This window comes from Carya illinoinensis, chromosome 4 (assembly GCF_018687715.1).
Source record: "Carya illinoinensis cultivar Pawnee chromosome 4, C.illinoinensisPawnee_v1, whole genome shotgun sequence".
Lineage (NCBI taxonomy): Eukaryota > Viridiplantae > Streptophyta > Magnoliopsida > Fagales > Juglandaceae > Carya > Carya illinoinensis.
The window spans coordinates 39,451,766-39,469,023 of record NC_056755.1 but is presented as its reverse complement, the minus strand read 5'-3'; the positions used below and the strand labels follow the sequence as shown (position 1 = coordinate 39,469,023).

The 17,258-nt window shown below is 36.7% G+C and overlaps 1 protein-coding gene across 1 annotated transcript; it reads right to left on the bottom strand.

Annotated features, from left to right (window-relative positions):
* Positions 1-12,307: 12,307 nt before the first annotated feature.
* On the bottom strand, positions 12,308-15,817 carry LOC122308336 (probable inactive receptor kinase At2g26730). The gene is made up of 2 exons (XM_043121606.1): positions 14,271-15,817; positions 12,308-13,414 (listed from the first exon to the last, which is right to left on the bottom strand). Exons 1-2 carry the CDS (start codon positions 15,565-15,567, stop codon positions 12,786-12,788), a joined length of 1,926 nt encoding a protein of 641 aa, XP_042977540.1. The 5' UTR covers positions 15,568-15,817; the 3' UTR covers positions 12,308-12,785.
* Positions 15,818-17,258: the final 1,441 nt, after the last annotated feature.

The following is a 17,258-nucleotide window of genomic DNA, read 5'->3' as shown; positions in this document are numbered from 1 at the left end:
AAGTATTCTCATTGGAAAGATGCTAAGTCCAATAAATTACTTGCCTTAGAACCAAATAACACATGGATTCTAATTGATCTGCTACTCAACAAAATTCCAATTGGTTGTAAATAGGTATATAAAACTAAGTATAATGCTCATGGTTCAATTGAGAGACACAAAACTAGATTAGTTGCCAAGGGCTATACACAAAGGAAAGCCCTAAACTATTTAGACACTTTTTCTCACGTTGCAAAAATGGTAACAGTGCACTTTTTTTTTTTTTAATCTCTAACAACTATTCATGATTGGCATTTGATACATTTATGTCAATAATGTCTTCTTGTATGGAGATTGGAAAGAAATAGTATATATGAAACCACCTCCTCGGTATATGAAGAAGGAGGACACAAGAGTTTGCAAATTGCAAAAGTCCTTATATGGACTAGAACAGGCTTCTAGGTAGTGGAATTCAAAGTTCACTGTGGCCTTGCTAAATCTGGGTTTTATTCAATCCAAGTCAGATTACTCCTTATTTACAAGGAAGCAAAATGATTCATTTGTTGCATTATTGGTATATGCTGATGACATATTGCTAACAAGTAGTGTTTTGGATGCTATAAAGTCCATTAAATCCTCTTTGAGTGAATGCTTCAAATTAAAGGACTTAGATCCTGTCAAGTATTTTTTGGGCATGGAAATTGCACGATCCAATAAAGGTATTTCTCTATGTCAACTAAAATATGCCTTAGAGTTACTTGAAGATGCTAGTTGTTGAGATTTAAGCCTGTTAATTTTCCAATAGATACTCATTGCAAGTTATCAAAGAATGATGTGAGTTACTTGAAGATGTTTCTTCTTATAGAAGACTTATTGGTAGATTACTATATCTCAGCAACTCAAGACCAAATATTATATATTCATTGCACCATTTGAGTCAATTCCTTTATTCTCCTAAACTTCCACATATGCAAGCAGCCATTAGAATCTTAAAGTATATCAAAATGGCACTAGGGCAAGGCATTTTCTTCTCATCCTCTTTTTCAATCCACCTCAAGGCTTTTAATGATTCAAATTAAGCTAGCTGTCCCGATACAAGGTGATCTAGATCTGGTTATTGTATATTTCTTGGGAATTCACTCATCTCCTAGAAATTTAAAAAGTAAAAGACAGTATCAAGGTCTTTTGTAGAGGCTGAATATAGGTCAATGGCCTATACTGTCTGTGAATTAACATGGCTATAGTCTCTACTTTCAAATATGCATCGACAACATCCTCATGCTTCTTTACTATTCTGTGACAACCAAGCTGACATCCATATTGTAGCCAATCTTGTATTTCACGAGAGACCTAAACATATAGAATTGGACTGTCATTTGATTAGAGAAAAAATTTAAGCTAGAGTCCTTTAAACACTACATGTTTTTGCAAGTCACCAATGTTAATTACTTACAAAACCTCTTAGGTCAGCTATTTTTCACTCTTTGTTATCCAAGATAAATGTTAATAACATCTATCATTCATCTTGAGAGGGACTATCACATATATCAATCTGAGTTGGCATATTGTAGTTGGTAGTATAATTAGTTAGTTACTTTAGTTACTCTAGTTAGCTACTTAGTTACTTCTCTTAATTAGTTACTTTACCTACTTTATCTTTATTTTCTATTTTGTATAAATAAGAATTTGTATCTTGTAAACACAAGTTCAGATAATGAGATCAGAAAGTTTTCCTCAGTCTTTCCAGGATTTGTTCATTTTGCTTCATCATATATTAAAGTGTTTTATTTGTTTTTAGGATTACAACATTTACAAAGTTCATACAAAGTCGGCTGCTTTTTCTAGTCTTTCACATGGTTTTATTTAGTATTTTATTTTACGCAAAAAAAAAAAAAAAAAAAAAAAAAAAAAAAAAAAAAAAGAAGACGTGGATTATTATGTTGAAGTGATAGTATGCATGAATCCAAACTCTGATCAGGCCCAGTGCAGGGTGTGGAGCAAGACAATGGTAGGGTCCAAGGTGGCAGCCTCGTGGATCAAGCGGCCGGCACCCGGCATTGCCCCATCAAAACACTGTCAGATTGGATATTAGAATTAGCCGGCCAGCCTGTCCCCACCCTCCACCATTATTTTCAAAAGGTAAATGATGCTTGTACTCCTCAATATTACGTTTAAAATTATGAATTATCGTTTCAATATTTTAATTTTTTAATTTCATTATATTTTTACTATTAAAAAAGTGATTATTAATAAATTTTTATATTTTTAATTTTTTTAATGATTAAAAATAATTAAAAACAACTAAAAATTTATACAAGAGTACACCAGTAAATGCCCGCTAACACCACCTTTTTTAAAAGAGAAAATATTAGAAGCAGCGACTATTTATCACTGTACAACACACACCTTATAAAAAATATCTATATATTCTATGAAAAGTATCCCTACACTCTATAAAAAACTATAAGTGTGTGGTGTACAAAATGAATAGTAGCTTATGCATAACAAATCCCTTTTTAAAAGAGAAAATATTAGGAGCAGCTACTATTCATCACTGCACATCACACACATTATAAAAAACATCTATATATCCTATGAAAAGCATCCATATACCTTACATGTTGTAAGGGTTTTACTACTTATCATCTTCACACATCATTCAATAAATTTTTTTAATTTTTTTAATTTTATTATTACTAAACTAATTTAATTATTTTATTCATAATCCATATACAACACATTTAATAAGAAAAAAATTAAAAATTAAAAAATTATGTATAATTTGTAATGTATAAAAATGATAAATATGTTATAAAACTATCGAAATGAGAGAGAGAGAGAGAGAGAGAGAGAGAGAGAGATATAGAGATAGAATTCAGAGAAGTTATGAAACTTATGAATTTCTTAAAAAATTCAACGATATATATAGGCGTACAAAAGGAACTATGCCAGTTACTATGCAGTACTATGCTGGCACTGTGCATATGTCGGCCATTCACTATGCTAGTTACTATGCAGTACTATGCTAGCACTATGCATTGTGCGATGTCGGCCATTCACTATACTAGTTACTATGCAGTACTATGCTGGCACTATGCACACTGTGCTATGTCGGCCATTTACTATGCCAGTTACTATGCAGTACTATGCTGGCACTATACACACTGTGTTATGTCGGTCATTTACTATGCCAGTTACTATGCAGTACTATGCTGGCACTATGCACTGTGTATTTGACGGCTAGCTCAAGGTGGTCATACAATTTTACAATGTTATTTTACAACACTCCCCCTTTGGATGACCACATATAATGAATATGCCTCGTTAAAACCTTGCCAAGGAAAAACCCTGTGGGAAAAAACCAATGGCGAAGGAAAAAGAGTACAATATTCATGTGTACTGTAAAATGCTTTAAGATTGCCTCATTAAAACCTTGCGAAGGAAAACCCAGTGGGATAAAACCTTAACGAAGGAAAAAGAGTACAATCAGCATAAGTCTTCAAGACGTTACTCTCCCTGAAAAGTGCATGATAAAAGGTCTTCAAGTCTCCGCATTCCAATGTTCTGCACAATCTTCTTAAATGTTGCAGTTGGTAATGCTTTTGTGAATAAATCTGCCAGATTATCACTTGATCGTATCTGATTGACTTTAATTTCACCTTTTTCTTGAAGTTCATGAGTATAAAAGAATTTAGGTGAAATATGTTTGGTTCTATCACCTTTGATATATCCTCCTCTAATTTGAGCAATACAAGCAGCATTATCTTCGTATAAAGTTGTTGGACTATCATTAATCACTGGAAGACCACACTTTTCTTGAATATGTTGGATCATTGATCCTAGCCAAATGCATTCTCGACTTGTTTCATGAATTGCAATGATCTCCGAGTGATTTGAAGATGTAGCAGATAGTGTTTGTTTGACAGATCTCCATGATATAGCAGAATTTCCATAAGTAAATACATATCCAGTCTGAGATCTACCTCTGTGTGGATCTGAAAGATAACCTGCATCTGCATATCCAACTAATTGTGGACTTGAACCATATTGATAAAATAATCCCATATCAACCGTACCTCGAAGGTATCGAAGAATATGTTTAATGCCATTCCAATGTCTTCGAGTTGGTGCGGAACTATATCTTGCAAGTAAATTAACTGAAAATGCAATATCAGGCCGAGTGCAATTTGCAAGATACATCAGGGCTCCAATTTCACTGAGATAAGGTATTTCATAACCAAAAATTTCTTCATTGTCTTCACAAGGACGAAATGGATCGTTCTGCACATCAAGTGATCGAACAACCATTGGAGTACTCAGGGGATGAGCTTTGTCCATGTAAAAGTGTTTCAAGACTTTCTCTGTATAATTTGACTGATGAATGAGAATTCCATTTGGCAAATGCTCGAGCTGCAGGCCGAGACAAAATTTCGTTTTACCAATATCTTTCATTTCAAATTCATTCTTTAAATATGTAGCGATTCTTCTGATCTCTTCAGGAGTTCCAACAAGATTTAGATCATCAACATAAACCGCAATAATAACAAATCCGGAGTCTGATTTCTTAATAAAAACACATGGGCATATTGGATTATTCTCAAATCCTTCTTTCAATAGATATTCGCTAAGGCGTTTATACCACATGCGTCCGGATTGTTTTAACCCATATAAAGATCTTTGAAACTTAATAGAATACATACTTCTGGATGTACTCAGATTAGAAGCTTCAGGCATTTTATATCCTTCAGGAATTTTCATATATATGTCATGATCTAATGATCCATATAAATATGCGGTGACCACATCCATCAACTGCATATCCAATCTTTTTATAACTGCCAAACTAATCAAATATCTGAATGTGATTGCATCCATAACAGGAGAGTATGTTTCCTCATAATCAATCCCCGGTTTCTGCAGGAAACCTTGTGCAACAAGTCGTGCTTTATATCGCACAATTTCATTACTTTCATTACGTTTACGTATAAATACCCATTTATATCCAACGGGCATTACACCCTTTGGTGTTTGTATAATTGGTCCAAAGACCTCTCGCTTTGCTAGCGAGTTTAATTCAGCTTCAATAGCTGATTTCCATTTTGGCCAGTCATTTCTACGTCGACATTCTTCGACAGTTCTTGGCTCAATTTCTTCATTACTTCTGGTAATGTCAAGAGCCATTTTATATGAAAATATGTTGTCGACAACAGTTTTATTTCTATTCAAAATTTCTCCTGTACTCATGAAATGTATCGAGATCTCGTTATTTTCAGGTACCTGTCCCTCTTCAAGGGAAGACATTTCATGAAATACCTCTTCAGGAGGTTCTTTCTCAGGAGATTTACTCTCTTCACGAGCATCAATTACTCTTATGGCCTGTGTTGGTATGGACTCTTCAGGAGTACCAAATTCATTTTGTATTTTCCTCTTCCGAGGAATTTTGTCCTTAGCACCAATAGGCCGTCTACGCTTCAGGCGTATCTTAGACTCGCCTATTGCTATTTTGGCAACTTGTCCTTCAAGGACTGCAATCCTTGCTGGAACATTAACAGCAGGAATATATGATTTTACCACACCTTTAGTGTCAGTAAATGCATCCGGTAATTGGTTTGCAACACTTTGCAAATGAATAATCTTTTGAACCTCTAGATTACATTCTTTTGTACGAGGATCAAATTGGGAAAGAGCTTTATTTTTCCAAGTAATTTCTTGTCGTGCTTCAGGCACCGACTTCTCATTACACAATGTTTGTCGTGCTTCAGGCACCGACTTCTTATTACCCATTGTTGGAAAAATGGATTCGTCAAAATGACAATCCTCAAAACGTGCCTTAAACATATCCCCTGTAAGAGGTTCAAGGTATCTGATAATAGATGGAGAATCAAACCCAACATATATCCCAAGTTTATGTTGAGGGCCCATCTTTATACGTTGTGGAGGTGCAATTGGAACATATACAGTACATCCAAAAGTACGAAGATGAGAAATATTTGGTTGCTGACCAAATGCAAGCTGTAATGGTGAATATTTGTGATATGCTGATGGTCTAACTCGAATTAATGATGCTGCATGAATTATAGCATGTCCCCAAGCAGAAATAGGAAGATTTGATTTCATGAGTAAAGGTCTAGCGATTAGCTGAAGCCTTTTAATCAATAATTCAGCTAAACCATTTTGAGTATGTGTGTGGGCAACTGGATGTTCAACATCTATTCCTATTGACATGCAATAATTATCAAAAGTTTGAGATGTAAATTCTCCTGTATTATCCAATCGAATAGTTTTAATTGGATAGTCAGGGAATTGTGCTCGTAGCTTAATTATTTGTGCAAGAAGTTTAGCAAATGCAGCATTTCTAGTGGAAAGTAAACAAACATGTGACCATCGACTTGATGCATCAATTAAAACCATAAAATATCTGAACGGTCCACTTGATGGTTGAATAGGCCCACATATATCTCCATGAATCCTTTGTAAAAAAGATGGAGATTCAAAACCAACCTTTGAGATATATGGTTTGATAATCAATTTACCTTGAGAACATGCAGAGCATGGATATTCATTGGGTAAGATAATCTTCTGATTCTTTAGGGGATGCCCATACGAATTATCAATTATTCGTCTCATCATTATTGATCCCGGATGTCCAAGGCGATCATGCCAAGTCATAAATATTTTGGGATCAATGCACTTCTGGTGCATTACAACATGTGATTCAATTGTTTTCATATTTGTATAATACAATCCAGATGAGAGGGCAGGCAGTTTTTCTAATACGAGCTTCTGGCTCGAAATTATTTTAGTAATGAGAAGATGCTCTTTATCGTCTTCGTTAATGGTTTCAATATGACAACCATTATGACGAATGTCTTTAAAACTTAATAAATTTCTTCTGGATTGTGAAGAAAATAGAGCATCATTAATGCAAAATTTGGTGCCATTAGGCAACACAATATAAGCTCTTCCGGAGCCTTCAATTAGATTCGATGAATCGGAGATGGTATGAACATAGGCTTTACTCAATGTTAGATTTTGAAAATATTTTTTATCCTTAAGAATTGTGTGAGTTGTAGCACTGTCAGCCAGACATACATCTTTATTATTCATCTCGGAGATAGAAAGTTCATCAATAAGACTCATGATTCTACAAAATATATAAAACTTTCATTACTAAAAAAAACATTACAGAATAAAAATATTTTACAATAATATAAAGGAAATACATTAATTAAAAAGGAACACTTCCATGATCAACTCTACCACTAGAATCCTCAAAGAAATCAGAAACATCAAGACTTGTAATATCTTCTCCATCTATAGAATTTAAAGCATATGATGGTTCAGCAAAATTTGTTTCAAATTTCTTTGTTTTTTCTTTTATGGAAGATTGGTATAAGTCAACCAAGTGTTTAGCTGTACGACAGGTACGAGACCAATGTCCAGTCATACCACATCTATGGCATTCATCTTCATATTTCTTTACAAATTTATTTTGAAGACCTTTGCCCTTTTCTGAGTTAAACCACTTCTGGTGGTATGGTGTATATCTATTATTTTCCCTTTTAGTGTGGTCACTTCTAGGACCTCCACTTCTATAGTTTTTCTTACCACGTCCACGCCCTCTTTTTCTTTGAAAAGATGCACCATTCGCTTCTGGGAATGATGTAAATCTAGTACCATTCACTTCAAGGAATGATATAGAACCAGTAGGACGTGACTGGTGATTTCTTAATAAAAGCTCATTATTTTGCTCAGCTAATAGAAGACAAGATATAAGTTCAGAATATTTCTTGAACTTTCGCTCTCGATACTGCTGCTGCAGGAGCACATTCGAGGCATGAAAAGTAGTATATGTCTTCTCTAACAATTCATCATCAGTGACTTTTTCACCACATAATTTCAATAGCGAGCTAATTTTAAAGAGTGCAGAGTTATACTCACTAACACTCTTGAAATCTTGCAACCTCAGGTGCATCCAATCATGACGAGCTTTTGGGAGGATTACAGTTTTCTGGTGTTCATATCTCTCCCTTAAATCATTCCACAAAATAAGTGGATCTTTCACCGTTAGATACTCAGTTTTTAATTCTTCATGAAGATGGTGCCGAAGAAAAATCATTGCCTTAGCACGGTCCTGCAGGGACCCTTGATTTCCTTCTTTAATTGTATCTCCCAGGTTCTTTGCATCCAGATGGATCTCAGCATCAAGGATCCAAGATAAATAATTTTTCCCAGAAATGTCAAGAGCAACGAATTCCAATTTTGTAAGATTTGACATTTTCTACATATATAAATCAGCAACATAAGTATGTTTAATATTTCATATTCATTTTGAAAACTACAAAAAATATATTGAAAGACTTACTTGAAGTAGAGGACTATTAGCTTCAAGATCGTCAGAACTCTCGTGCTGATAACGTGTTATAAAACTATCGAGAGGAAAGAGAGAGAGAGAGAGAGAGAGAGAGAGAGAGAGAGAGAGAGAGATATAGAACTCAGAGAAGTTATGAAACTTATGAATTTCTTAAAGAATTCAACGATATATATAGGCGTACAAAGGGAACTATGCCAATTACTATACAGTACTATGCTGGCACTGTGCATATGTCGGCCATTCACTATGCTAGTTACTATGCAGTACTATGCTAGCACTGTGCACTGTGCGATGTCGGCCATTTACTATGCTAGTTACTATGCAGTACTATGCTGGCACTATGCACACTGTGCTATGTCGGCCATTTACTATGCCAGTTACTATATAGTACTATGCTGGCACTATACACACTGTGCTATGTCAGCCATTTACTATGCCAGTTACTATGCAGTACTATGCTGGCACTATGCACTGTGCATTTGACGGCTAGCTCAAGGTGGTCATACAATTTTACAATGTTATTTTACAACAAAATAAAATTTTTCTTTCAATCTAGTCTCAAATCCCGCCCCTTTCTTTTCCCACCACTTGGCTATTTCAATCCCTATCCCACGTGGCATTTTGGCACTGCTTGATCCACTCCATGCATATGATGATATTACGATGATCACTCTGGTTTAAAGATTCAATTTTGTTGCGTGTATATGATAAATTATTTATATAAATTTTAAATAGATAAATTCTATCTAAATTTTTATAAAAAGAAGCAGATTTCATAGAAAGTATAATTTTTTTTTTGGTAATGAGACCCAGCCTTTTACAAATAACCTGCACAACACTTGTACTTATATTATTCTGAATGTATTAGCTTCTCGCCGCTCATATGCATGTATTTCCGAAGTGGGACTGAGAAAAAGGAAATAAGGGTCATATCTCGCATGGCACCACTGAAAGCTATTCTAGATTGGAGGTGGAACAAGTTTTAAAGCAAATGGCACCACTAAAAGCTCTTGGTCCAGATGGTTTTGGACCATGCTTCTATCAAAATCATTGGGAGGTGGTCTCAGAGGAGGTTTGTTCTTCTGCTCTGGCTTTTTTAAATGAAAATTCTATGGAACCTGCCTTTAACCACACACACATAGCTCTGATTCCCAAGTGTAAAGAACCAAAAAAAGTTAGTGAATATAAACCTATAAGCCTATGCAATGTCATGTATAAAATAGTTTCCAAAACTATTTCAAATAGGCTTTAAAAAGTCCTTTCAGTCATAATTTTCCCAACACAAAGTGCCTTCCTGTCAGGGAGATTGATAAATGATAATATAATGGTGACTTACGAGTTGTTGCATTCTATGAAGTTCAGAAAGAAATGGAGGGAAGGAAGTATGGCATTAAAATTAGATATGTCAAAAGTTTATGATAGAGTGGAATGGCTGTTCTTGGAGGTTGTTATGACTAAATTAGGATTTCATAAGGATTAGGTGAAACTGGTTATGATTTGTGTAAAATCAATTTCATTTTCTGTTCTAATAAATGGATGTCCTGGGCTTAAGTTCTGGCCTAAAAGGGGCTTGAGGCAGGGGCACCCTTTGTCGCCCTATCTCTTTATACTTTGTGCTGAAGGGCTGAGTACCCTATTGAACTCTTATGAGAATCAAAAGTTGACAAGAGGAGTACAAGTAGTTCGAGGGAGTATGAGCATAAACCACTTATTATTTGCTGATGACTGCATTCTCTTTAGAAGAACCAAGATAGAAGAGTGGAATAGACTGCAAGAGGTATTGCAAAAATATGAAAAAGCTTCTGGGCAGTTTCTAAATAAAGAAAAATCATCTTTGTTCTTTAGTAGTAATACAAGGGATGGAGATAAAAAGAGGATAGTAGAAGCAGGTTTGGCTGTAGCTTGTAGTAGTTATGAGAAATATTTGGGCCTTCCAACTATGGTAGGTAGATCCAGCTCAACACCTTTAGAGTATTAAAAGAGAGAATATGGCAAAGGATTACAAGTTGGAAGAACACTTTCTTATCCCAAGCTAGGAAGAAATCTTGATCAATGCAGTTTTACAGGCGATACCCACTTATACTATGTCGGTTTTCAAACTTCCAAAGAAGCTATGCTATGAGATAAACATGCTTTTTCTCGAGGTTTTGGTGGGGCAAGCAGCAATAAGGTAATTGTATACATTTGAGGGAATGGGAGAAATTGGGAGAGCAGAAAAAGAAGGGAGGGTTAGGATTCAGGGATTGGGAGTCTTTTAACTTGGCTCTTCTAGCAAAGCAAGGTTGGAGGCTCATTAAGTATCTATCTTCCTTAGCTAGTGTGATTTACAAAGAGAAATATTATAGATATTCCAGTTTCTTGGAAGCCAAACTGAGCTCTAAGCCTTCTCTCATTTGGAAAAGTGTTTGGGATGCTAGAAGCCTTGTGAAAGAAGGGATAAGGTGGATAGTGGGGGATGACAGTAAGATAAATGTATGTGGCACAAAATGGTTGTCCACTCCCTCATCTTTTTCTATACAGTCACCAGTTTCTGTTTTGCAGGTAGGTGTCAAAGTTGAAAAACTTATCGACAAGCAAAGGAGGGAGTGGAATGAGAATAAAATCCGAGCCATCTTTAAGCAGGAGGAAGCTGAACAAATTTTGAGAATTGCACTAAGTAGAGGGATGTCACAAAACAAAATATACTGGGGACCTACAAAGAAGGGGGTGTTCTCGGTAGGCAGTGCATACTACTTACAATTGGAAAGAAGGAAGATGGAAAAGGGTGAAAGTTCCTTGAGGGACCATATGGATGAAAGATGGAGATACATGTGGGATCTAACAGAGCCCAGTGTTACAAAATTATTCTTATGGAAGGCTGGGAATGATCTTCTACCTACTAAGGGAAACCTGTTTAAAAGGAAGATAGTGGAAAAAAGGTCATGTCTAGTGTGCAATGCAGAGATTGAAACTATAATGCACATGCTTTGGACTTGCCCTGCAGCAAATGACATATGGGCAAAAACAGAAAGCATAGTCCATAAGTGGAGCAGGAAAGAAGAAGACTTTATGGGGTTATGGGAGAGAATGATGCAAAGTTTGAATAAAAACCAAATGGAAGAGGTAGCTATGATATATAGAAGAGTATGGTTGCATAGAAATACTTTTGTTTTTGAAAAAAAGATGCTATGCCCTAAAGGAGTAATAAGGTCAGCAAGGGAAGTTTTATTAGAGTATCAGAATGCCCAGATCCCTCAAATTCTTGAAAAACAGGTCCAAGGATTTGCTAGAGAGGCTCAAAAATGGAAAAAACCAGCTGGTGGATATGTAAAAGTAAACTGAGATGCTTCCTTAGAATCGAAAAAGAAAAAAAATAGGAGTGAAAATTATTATAAGGGATGAAGAGGGAGACCCGATGGTGGCTGTATGTGATCAACAGAATTATGTTGAAGATCCCATGGTGGCAGAGTGCATTGCTCTGTGTAAAGCTCTAGAATTATGCATTAATCTTAACATAAGGAAGGCAATTTTTGAATGGGATGCAAAAACTGTTATTATGGCAGTAAATAGGGAAGAAGAGGAATTGTTATGCATTGATTCTTTGGTTGAAGATGTAAAATTTTTCTTTAAACAGAATAGAGATTGGCAGCTGCAATTTACATATAAAATAATATAGTAGCACATTCTTTAGCTAAGACTGCTTTAGGCTTGTTAGCACAACAAGTATAGATAGAAGATATGCCAGCCTTTGTTGTGAAGGAGCTGGAATATGACAAGTTTTGTAAAAATGAAATTCATCGATAAAATACTGAAGTATCATTTCAAAAAATAAAAAAGGTTCATATCTCGCACGTAACTATTATTTGGCCACATGGTGGTGTCAATTGGTTGGCTTTTGGTCGTATGGGGGACGAACAAAGTGGTTGGATGTTTTAGATGTTTTCTTCAATCGATTCGCATATGGCTGAACTAACATATCAGAAACATAAACTCCAATTACATATGGAGAATGTACACTACTTGACAACACGAGAAACAAAAAAGAAACCAAACTAATTCCATCAAATGGTCAATTCCAATCTGTTCATGGAACTCCCCCATCACCCCAAACTACCTTCATTAACAATTCATCATCCCCCCCTTGTAAAAATCATTCAAATTAAATTCCTTTTAAAAATAAAATAAACTCCCAAAAAATTAAATTTAAAAATAAAAAAGTAAAAACCCAAATATTGAGGTTGAGCCACCCCAAAGTCCCAAACGCCAAATCACTGTCCTTTTTTTTTTTTTTTTTTTTGTATTTTTTAATGAGACCCACCACGTTCGTTGTCTCTTGCCGCTGCTTTGGCCCCCTAATTTTTTTAATTCATAAGGTCGTGTGAATCGTGATGGCTCTAGGTGGGGCCTTCACTCTGGGGTAGGCGTATGACCGTCCGATCCTTTTACCGGATCATCAAGGAGGCGTATGAGCGCCTGATCCTTTGGACGGATCATCAGACGACTGTCGTAAGCCATCGTCGGTCTCCCCCCTGTTCAACTCCTCCATCTTCCGCACCACTTCTTGCATGGCCGGTCTATGATCCGGCACCGTTGAAACGCATACCATTGCTATTTGCAGCAACTGCACCATCTCTTCCTCTACGTTGTGGTACCTTACCAGCTCCGCATCGAACACCTCCGCCGTCCATTCTTCCCTAACCACCGATTGGACCCACCTGGGAAGATCTATGCCCTCCTCGCTCAACGACGCCTGGTTCGGTGCTTTCCCCGTCAGTATCTCCAGCAGCAACACACCGAAACTGTACACGTCGGATTTGAATGTCAACTTCCTGGTTTCCACCACCTCCGGCGCACGGTATCCGGCAACGCGGTTGGGCGGGGTCGATGTGCCGAACAGCTTGTTGATCCCGTAGTCCGTGACGGCCGCATCTTGGTCGGGTCGGAGGAGAACGTTGGAGGCCTTTATGTTACCGTGGACAACCTTTCCCGACAAGTGTAGATGGCGGAGGCCTCTTGCGGCACCCAGTGCTATTCTGAAACGATTGTCCCACTCCAGTGGCGTACGGCCAGACCCTCTGCTCCCTGCAAGAAGATCACCGGAATATTGACGTCATTTGATCCGTTCATGTCAACATTATCAAGCCTAATATTACTGAATAAATTAATTATGGGGTGCCGATCGAAGAAGAAAATGGCCAAATTATTAGATCTTTGTGCATTACAACCAAGCAAACAGGAAAAAACAGACGGGATATATAAAAATAAATAAATATGAGTCATATGACATATTTCGGTGCCAAAAATGTCTGTTGAAAATACCAAGGTAAATTGCATAGAAGAAATCGAAATGGTGTTGGTGCGTAATATTGTGAAAAGGAGCAAAAGTACAGAAATAAAAAAAAAAAGCAAAAAGGGTACAAAAATCATGTCGGTCACCCAATTCATGGCAGATCACGAGGGCATATTGCTTAGCAAACACACTTGGAATGTTTGTACTGTAGCAGGAATTAAACAATTGAATGTGAGGATTCTGCGCTAATTTTAGACCCAGAAACCTCTAATTAATTTCTATAACGAAGCCCCCGCACGATGCTGCCTAGATGTGCTTGTGTTTATGTATATAATTTCAGTTATAGAAACATAACATATATTATATATATATATATAATATTTTCCAAGACAAACACAGCTAGAGCTTAGCTCCGGTCAAGATTCGACTAAACACAAATCTATGTTGATTATTTTACAAGAGATGAATTTCCGTATACACCCAAAAAATAGTCATTTTCTACCTTCTTGCATAAGTTTCCCTGGAAATTTGCATTTAAATTTCTTAAAAAAAAAAAAAGAATCAGAATCAGTCAGAAGATTAATCTCGTTAATTTAACAGAGAGATGCAAAAAATTGCATGTTTCAGAGAAAAAACTTGGGATCATACCGTGAAGAAGGGCGGACAAGCTTCCAGCAGGCATGAAATCAGAAACGAGCAATTTCTCATCCTTGGAATAGTAATAAGCTCTGAGAGGAACCACATTCTCGTGCTTAATCTTCCCCAGCAACTCCATTTGCATCTCGAACTCTCTCTTGGTCACCACTACATCCTTGAGCCTCTTCACCACCACCGTAGTCCCTTCCTCCAGCACCGCTTTGTACGAGGTCCCCACGCTTCCTTTCCCCAAGACCTCTGCCGAGGCTCTCAACAGGTCCTCCAAGTCAAAGCTAAAAATCCCACCTTCAAGGAAAACCAACCTGTTCCTCTCCGCCTCGGTGGACCCACCGGTGATGTCGTCCTTCGACGACGATGTCCCTGCCTCCACCGGTACCGCACGCGTCGTAACCGGCGGTTTCGGAGTTTTCGATGTCCGCTGACGGTGTCGTTTCTTGAGACAGAGCAAGAGGAATACCAGTAGAAGAAAGGCCACAACGGCTGAACCAACTGCTATTAAGACTATAGCGATTGTGGAGAGCTTCTTGGACTTTTTCTTAACCGGGTTCGGGGTTGGGATCTCCGACGGTGATGGTGCCGGTGGAAAGAATGGGTTACACGGAGGCAGTGGCTTCCCACAGAGATCAGAGTTTCCAGCGAATGCAGATGCTGGGAATTTCGCTAGCGTTTCGGGAATGGAACCGTTGAGGTCGTTGTTCGAGACGTTGAATTTATCCAAACCCGCTGCGATGCTCGGTAATGTACCCGAGAATCCGTTGTCTTGTAAGAGAAGAGCAGTCAGGTGGGTAAGGTTGTTGACTGAAAATGGGATTGGACCTGTTAAGTTGTTGGAGGAGAGATCGAGGCGAGTCAATCGAGTTAAGCGAGTCAAGCTGAGTGGAAACTCGCCGGATAGCTCGTTGTTTTGGAGGTAAAGGCTGCGGAGGAGGGTGAGATTGGAGAAATCGGAGGGGATCTCACCGGAGAGACGGTTCGACCGAAGACTGAGCACTCGAAGCTGACTAAGCCGACCAAGAGTGTTTGATGGAATAGGTCCCACAAGGCCGACCCCGGGGAGCCGGAGAGTAGATACGTAGGAACGGTTCGCGTCACACAGAACTCCGAACCAATCGCACGCTGACCCGGACGAGTTCCATTGCACACGATTCGCGTGTGGGGTCTGGTTGATGAAAGCAAGGAGGGCTCGTCTGTCCTGGGTCGGCTCCGACTTAACTTTTGCACCGAGAAGCAGAAGCGAAATGAACCACAATACCAGAGACCCTGACCCAGAGTCAAAAACCACAGCCATTGGGCAATTCCTGAACGAAAAAACAAACAATGAAAACAAATGGGATTAAGATTTTGTTTCTGTTCTTTACTTTCCTGTGCTGGTTCCGAATGGAGGTCTGTATTGGCGGTTTCGAATAAACCCAAAAACGGTTTTCAGACGAAAAGCCATGTGAGAGAGACAGAGAGTACTGCGTGGGCTACAGAGAGACGAAGAGAACGAGAGAGGGATATAAAAGAGAGATGCTTTGTAAAAAGAAAGAAGAAATTAGGAATAACGAGGTCGAGGTAGGAGTGAAAAATAAAGCTGATCAATCAGAGAGAAAAATAAAAATAAAAAATAAAAAGTATAGCCTGGCTGGCACTGTCAGTGACAGTGCTGGAAACGTCCTTCTATTTCTGTTTTTTTCATTGTTGCAGAGAATTTGCAAAAACCAACTCACTTATCATTTTATTATTCACAAAAAAATATATGTAATTTAAATATTATTAGTAATTTAATGATATATTTTTAATAATTTTTCATTTAACTAATTAATATATAAAATTATTTATAAATTTATAAAGTGCAGCTGCTGCATGCAGCATGGAAGCGCGTTTGAAAGTTTGTAAAGCTGAATTTGTAACCATGCCAAAGTTTCGGTACCTAGTATCTTACGTCCTCGTGGATGTACGAAAAAGTTAAAAAGAAAAGAAATGCTAATCTTACCGATGGTTTTTATCGCTAATTTTTACCGTTTTGATTTTTTGATTTAATGATTAAATAAGTATTTTTTTAATAATATTGTGAGCTTTTTCATTTTTTAAAAAAATATTTAAATGTGTTAAAAAAATATATGTAAAAACATACAAAAAAAAAAAAAAACCTCAAAAATACATAAGTGGAAGCTTTAATGGGAGCTAGAGTAGCACCGCTCTAAAAAGATTAACATTAAATACCTAAAAACAAAAATTTACATATGAATATTTTATGCTAAATTTATCAAATTTTTTTTAAATAAAACGTGATAAATTTGTATAATTTAAGACCGTATAAATTATTAATTTTTAAAATAGAATGTATTTTTGTGTATATGATATACGGTCAGGAAACACTAATTATATTTTTTATTTATAGTTTATATATCACATATTTATTAAAATATATATATATATATATATATATATATATAATATGTCAAATCGATTAATAGAATTTTTCTTAATCAATGATCGAAGTATCTCAATCCATCATAGTTTTTACTAATATTTTGGCCGACGATCTGCCGTATGGCCCGTATCACGCTTTGACTGGGTTGAGTACGTGGTGAAAGAATCATTAAAGAAAGGGCCATATGTTTAAAGCTGTCCGGTAATGGACATTGATATATGATGATATATGAGCTTGGGAAGAATTAATTCACATTAATGCCAATACCTTATAAATAATTGAGGAAATTAGAATATAATATATATTTGATTTTCGTCTGCATCTTAATTAGTTTTGAGACCCCAATGTCGATAATGACGTACATGATTATAATGTCATTTTATGTCTAGTCATGTTAATGATTTATGTGCTTTTTGTCCCTTGAAATGCAATCAAGATATATAATGATATACCCGGGCTTTAAATTTTAATATTTTTATTCATTTTCGATTTTATTATTTTTAATTGCACTTATTGATATATCACAGTTAAAGTGGATATTTGAAATTACGGTGAAAAATATA

Bases quoted from the DNA above. Each gene is read 5' to 3' on its own strand.
- LOC122308336 (XM_043121606.1), bottom strand. From the start codon at position 15,567: ATGGCTGTGGTTTTTGACTCTGGGTCAGGGTCTCTGGTATTGTGGTTC. The intron at 13,415-14,270 runs GTATGATCCCAA...ATCTTCTTGCAG, and splicing joins CTTGTCCGCCCTTCTTCACG to GGAGCAGAGGGTCTGGCCGT.